At 35.1% G+C, this 6,901-nt stretch overlaps 1 protein-coding gene across 4 annotated transcripts in view; it reads right to left on the minus strand.

Moving 5' to 3' along the window:
• Positions 1-4,426: 4,426 nt before the first annotated feature.
• Positions 4,427-6,901, minus strand: part of LOC125032470 (peptide deformylase, mitochondrial-like) — a 4,052-nt gene continuing 1,577 nt past the window's right edge. For all 4 annotated transcript variants that reach the window (XM_047623615.1, XM_047623616.1, XM_047623617.1 and 1 more), the window contains exons 3-6: positions 5,429-5,508; positions 5,185-5,275; positions 4,843-4,964; positions 4,427-4,672 (exon numbers count right to left, since the gene is read on the minus strand). In XM_047623615.1, coding sequence (XP_047479571.1) covers positions 4,654-4,672; positions 4,843-4,964; positions 5,185-5,275; positions 5,429-5,508 — 312 coding nt within the window. In that variant the 3' untranslated portion in view covers positions 4,427-4,653. The remainder of the gene's footprint in view (positions 4,673-4,842; positions 4,965-5,184; positions 5,276-5,428; positions 5,509-6,901) is intronic.

Below are 6,901 nucleotides of genomic sequence, written 5' to 3' on the forward strand. Positions count from 1 at the left end.
TCTCCCTCTCTCTCCATATAGTGGTTTACCTTGTTTCATGTCCACCTCCTATTTCAAAACTTTTTTTTTTTTTTTTTTCTGGCATATAACACGGTTCGATATTAACCTTAGAAATTTATCTATCTTTATCATCCCAGGCCTCTTCCAGGAATTTAATGGGTTTACATGAAAATGTAAACTTTACATATGCTAACACACAGACACACACATACACACACATACACACACACACACGCTCGCGCGCGCGTGCACGGACGCACGCACGCACGCACACGCACGCACACACGCACGCACACGCACGCACGCACGCACGAACGCACATACACACATACACACACACACACACACACACACACACACGCGCGCGCGCGAGAGATAATGATATTGATGATTTTAGATAATAACGAAACAGTCATATTAATATAATGACAGCCGCAATATTAGCATATGTAATAGTAGTGCGATACCAAGAACAATAACGATGTTAAAAATAATAATAATTGAATAATTATAAAAAAAGATATCAACAATAACGATGATGATGATGGTGACGATGACGATGACGATGACGATGACGATGACGATGACGATGATGGTAATGACGATGACGATGATGATGGTGTTGATGACGATGACGATGACGATGATAATGGTGTTAATGACGATGACGATGGTGATGATGATGACGATGATGATAGTGTTGATGATGACGATGATGATGACTGATGGTGTTGATGACGATGACGATGACGACGACGACGACGTGATGATGATGATGATGATGATGATGATGATGATGATGATGATGACGATGACGATGACGATGACGATGACGATGACGATGACGATGACGATGGTGATGATGACGATGATGATGATGACGATGGTGATGACGATGGCGATGACGATGACGATGGTGATGATGACGATGACGATGATGATGAAGCTACTACTGCTGCTGCTGCTGCTGCTGCTGCTGATGATGATGATGATAATAATGATGATGATAGCAACGACAATAATAATGTTAAAACAAAAGCAAGAACAACAACAACAGTAATAATAATGATAACAACAATAACAATAATAATGCGAATGATGATAATTATAACTATACCAACTACAGCAACAGCGACAATTATAATGGTAATGATGACCATAACAATTTGGAAGCTAATTAGAGAAGATATAAAGCCCCAACATCACAGAGATTTAGAAAGTCCTCAACAAATATAAGATAGAGCATAAAAACAACAAAAAAACAACATGAAAAAAAGCATCGGTAAACGCACAAAAAGTCAGACCTGCTACCCATTATACTTGGTCCAAAGAGAGCAGAAGCAACCATGTACTGTATGCACGGATCACAACTTTACCCAAAATTTAGAATTCATTGTGGGGTAGGCAGGACTTCAAAGAGGAAAACGACTGCAAAAGTTTTCGAAGTACAGACATAGGGAGTATCACCAACCTTAATTTTTCAACTATTTAAGAGACAAAGCACGGACACATAGAAAACAACCATGACCTTAAAGTATTCTAAAGAAACCATAACTACACAAGAGGTGACATTCCCTTTTCTTCCGTTTGGTTTGTTTGCCCTTGCACCATCCACTAACCTGTTAAAAATGTAAACGACATCGACCAGAGGGATTTAAACTGTTGTCAAACTTCTCCAGCGTGCGGCGTGGATGAAGCATGCAAGCCATCGTTTAAGCAGGAAGTCCACGCATAATACATAGACTGTACATGGGTGCTGTAGTACAGCATAAGTCTCGCAGTAAAGGGAAAAGATCATGAAACATGGAACTGACAGAAAATGCAATTACATCATGGATATACGATGAAATCACGAATCAAATCACGCAAGGATGCCTATCCTTGACAAAAAGGAATAGCCTATACACACACAAACAAACAAACAATGCACCAATCTTCTTGTACCAGGAAATATCCAAACACTAATGTTACAACGTCCCTAACATGGTTCAAAGTATACTAATGTAATTTAAGGCGTTATAATGAAAGATGCCAATTCATGCAGGATAAAGAAATTACTAATAATAAACATGACGAAATGATAAATAAACAGGAAAACCAAGTCCTGTTTATAAACACTGTTATGCCAAAATAAAATGTCACAAAATTACAGAAAAAATGGCAGAACAGAAAGACGTCGAACTAGAGATTACCAGGAAGTGGAGCATGAAAACAATCATTCTTCCTGTTACTGCCGAGGCACTGAGTTACTGGCTACATGTCGAAGTATCGGAGAAATCCAGATAAGATCCAAACTTTGGTAGAGAAATGAAGATTGGTGATTGATGGAGAGGCATGTGTGTGCGTAATTTTCTTGCGAAATCCTCCAATTCCACACATTTTATTTTGTTCTCTGCCTGCACATGCTGTCATTAAATAACACTGTTCTAAATTCAGCGTACAGTCCGCACACCTGATCACATTATAGTCACAGCATCGCCTCGTGCCTAAAGAATCTCACTCAGACGATATGATATGCTCGATTCTTCACAAGAGATAGATATGCGTGCATCAATCAATCAATCAATCAATATATATATATATATATATATATATATATATATATATATATATATATATATATGTATATATATCGATATATATATATATATATATATATATATATATATATATATATATATATATATACATATATAACATACAGGGTCATCAGGGGATTCCCATGAATGAAACTTTAAGGTCTTCACTTCAATTTCGAAGTGTCGCCAGAGTGTTACAGTGAACAGTCATCACAGGAATATTTTTTTAATGATGATGTTTTAGTGATCCTCCTCAAATTCGTTCCACTAAGGTTTGGAGAAACTCTTGAAGAACCTGCATTCTACTATGAGGCAAAGGAAACGTCCCAAGAGAAAAAAGAAAAAACATCATGCAAGCTCTGCTGAAGTACATCAAATTGCACTGTGTATTTGGAATAAATGAAGGAAGGATTCCCTATTGCTTTGAGGTATCATATTAATAACAAGAAACTTCTCTTCCTCTTTTTTTCACTCATTCTCTCTCTCTATCTCATTCTCTCTCTTTCTCTCTCTCTCTCTCTCTCTCTCCCTCTCTCCCTCCCTCCTTCTCCTGTTCTCCATCCCTCCTTGTCAATCACTTTTTTCATTTTAGTCTCTTTTTCCTGTCCCTCCCTTCATCCCTGTCATTTTAGTCTACAGTACTTACCCTAAACTAAGTTAGAATACCCTATTCATTCAACACTGCATTTTGCTGGGAGGTTTGCTGGAGTTACACTCTTATCAAATTATTTTAGGAAGAGCAAAAAGCATGGTAGACGAGTGCAGCAAATTAACATTATACTGTACATGGCACAGCAGTAATTTAAAATAATCATGAGACTAGTTTCCAAGACTAATAATAAGAATAGTGTTATGACTAAAGGTTCCATGTTCCTGGATCCCTGTCATGAAAAGAGAGGGGGGTGAATTCCTCTGCAGGAAGAAGTTACAGATTTTCATTACACAAGCAAGGATAAAGTTATGGATCATGATTTAAAGATGCAGCTATACACAGACATGCTTAAATACAAGAATTTAGTTATACAAACTCTCTCTCTCTCTTGAGATAAAAGTGTATAATTTCTTTTCTCTGTTTATGTCTTCTCCATATTCCCTGTGTGTTTGTAATACTGTTAAGTCTATTATCTATTATTATTGTTACTTCTGATTGCATATATGCTATATATTTTTCTTGGGTTACTTCTCCCTAGATGTTTTGGAGCCTCATAACATTTTACAAAATGAATTAAAAAAAATATTTTTATTCTTGATATCAAATATACAAATGTATATTCCTTAACATAACAAAATGAAAATATGTCTCCCTATTTCCTCTAATAATTTCCTTTAGATTGAACTAAGGACAAATAATTTGATCTGTAATGTTCTGTTCTGAGTGATCCTCTTCTTCTTTCTTTCTTTTAAGTTTAGGCGTAAGGGAGTTTTCAAGTTCAAATATTAAATGAATATATGAGGTCCTTTGCATGAAGGTTGTTTTCTGAACCACAGCCAGTTTAAATGTATCCATATATAATGATATCTGATCATTATGAGCTTGGGTTGTGTTTTACACCTCTGAAACAACAGCTACTTTTGAAGGAATAACTTTTTGTTTCATAAAATCTAAAAATGATTTTTCTTAATATCAAGTATTGACGAGTGAAAATACAAATAAAATATGTTTCTGATACACATAAACAATGTTGTACCAGAGAACTGGAAGTGATTATAACATCAAATTTTATATCTGCATCACAGTAAGTCTTGTCATAACAGCATTATTAAATATAATGGCTAATACATAAACATTGGTTATCATAATGAAGTATATAATTCATCAAAGTCAAATAGGACAATAAAATCAGAAATTGTTAAATAAAACAATGTATTTACAAAACAACATATGAATTACTGTATCACTTATTTTTTATAAAACTGTATTTGGACTCTTCCTTGATGTACATTTATTCTATGCCAAGCATCATTTTGGAAGCTTTTAACATCCATAGAGTCTATATAAAGCTTTCCATCTAGATGTTCCATTTCATGCTGTATTATTCTCGCTAACCATCCTTTAGTTTCCAGTTCCAATTCTTCACCAGACTGGTCCTGTCCTGTAAATACAAAGGTATTCATAATATACTCTTATATGGTTCATTCTATTTTGTTATACAAAGGTATTCATAATATAATCTTATATGGTTCATTCTGTTTTGTTAAAGTGTCTCTCTCTCGTATCCTCTCTGGACTGTTTAAAAATATTTAGCCACATGGTAACACTAACCAACTAGTTTTACAGCCCTTGTATCTTGGTACCATAGCACTATAGCCCCGGAGACTTTCACAGGCTTCTGGGAATGCAACCTTTTTGTAATCTAAAATCTCCATATGTGGATTGATGACTACCTGAAAGTATACATACAATGTAATGCAATAATGGAATCATTAATACAGACACAGACCGTAGTTCTATGATGCACTTCATCTGAATGTTGAAAGCTTTCTGAGTATTAGAAAAATATATGAAAAAAAGAAGCTATAGTTTTTAAAAAAATGTAAATTCATATAACACTTATCATTTGTTGTGACACATGACAAAACATCAGCAATACAATTTAATACTTACTGTGAAGGGAAGAAGGGACATTTCTCGTGCAGCATAAACTTCCTCTCCAAACTCCTTCTTGCGTTTTGGAGAAAACTCCAAAGTTATTATTCTGAAAGATTCATCAACCATGAAGTATCATGCATAATAATTATATTGATATTCATAATGCCTGAGATACAATTCATCCATAAATCATGTAATAATGTAGTAAAAAAGAACACCTTTATATGTTCAGAATTCAAACAACAAATACTTTTCTCACCTGAGTGGAACACCAATTTGTGGGGCAGCAAGGCCTACTGCATCATATGTCTTCATTACTTGCCTCATTTGTGATATTACCTAAAAATATAAGATGGTATTAATTTACAGTATAATCAATCACTCATCAGTGTCTAAAAATAATGAAGAACTTGCATCTAGTGTGCAAATGCGTGAGTGAGTAATTGTGTGTGAGGGTAAGTAAGTGAGAGTGAAAGTAACATCATGCCTTACCAATCATCTCAATACTATGTTATCCACATGACTATATGGTACCAAAAGAACCTGTCAGTTACAAACCTACAACTGACTGCTGGATGTAGTGCTACTCATCAGCAAACACACATATTTTTGCCATCAACACAAAAGATGCTTTTGATTGGGTTAGGTATTAAGGGCTGGTGAAAAATTTACATTTATGTGGAGGGGAAGGAGAACAATGAGCCCTTTTTCAAGAAATACCTAAGAACTCGACAGATGTGAGTTGTTCTCTGTAGTGAACACACAACTTGCATGAAGGCAAAGTCCCCTAAAGGAGCATATTGGGTCCAATCATGTGGACTATCTTATTTAACAACATGCTTTAATTTATCTACAAAGCTAGAACACTTTTAGATAATGGTAATTTGTCAATTATCTGAGAGTAAAGCTTAGAATATTGTAATAGCGAAGATAAATGATAAGATCGAACAAATTCCAACATGAAGGAATAAATGTGAGGTCCTTTTAGCTACAAACATAATCCAGTTCAGTCATCAAGAAATCTGTCAATCACTTCCACATCAACTTTTAATCAACAATAGTAGGCCCACAAAATAAAATAGAAATACTAGGAATTATCTTTAATACTGAGAATCTGGCAAAGAGAGATTCCCAAAAGCTTAAAACCCTTAGCAAATTTAACTGGTTACTTAACCCAATGAGCACAGGGGGTCAAGACTACAATGCCATGCCCACTGTAATAAAAGTTTTATCTATTGTCTTTACACATAGATGGCTCTACAAGTGCTTAGTCACCAAGGAGTCAGCTATTAGTCTTATCTATCTCATCTGCTTACCCTTTTCCTTCATTTTTTTGAAAGCTTCTATTATTTTATTGTCTTTGATGTTATTAATATTTTAATAACAATTTAATAATCATAATATCAATAAAAATGACAACAATGTCAATATTAATAGTATTGGAAAGAAAAACACATTTCCCAGCCAATTCTAGGAATGGGGAAATTAGGACCGGTCACTAGGGCTAAATGACAGACTTCTTGCTGCTGAGCACATGTGGAGCCATCTGTATGTAACAAAACTCACTAAAATCTAAAGTCGACAGTACATAAACCCGCTTACATTAGGTTAATAAAGAAGGAAAAGAAAATCCCTACGCGCCACAAATTTACTTGTCTTTTTAGTACTACATCCTCATACTGGAGGGCAGCTACCGAGCATCTGAATACCCTTGAGAGAATACACATGAGTA

Source organism: Penaeus chinensis, chromosome 14 (assembly GCF_019202785.1).
Source record: "Penaeus chinensis breed Huanghai No. 1 chromosome 14, ASM1920278v2, whole genome shotgun sequence".
Taxonomy (NCBI): Eukaryota; Metazoa; Arthropoda; class Malacostraca; order Decapoda; family Penaeidae; genus Penaeus; species Penaeus chinensis.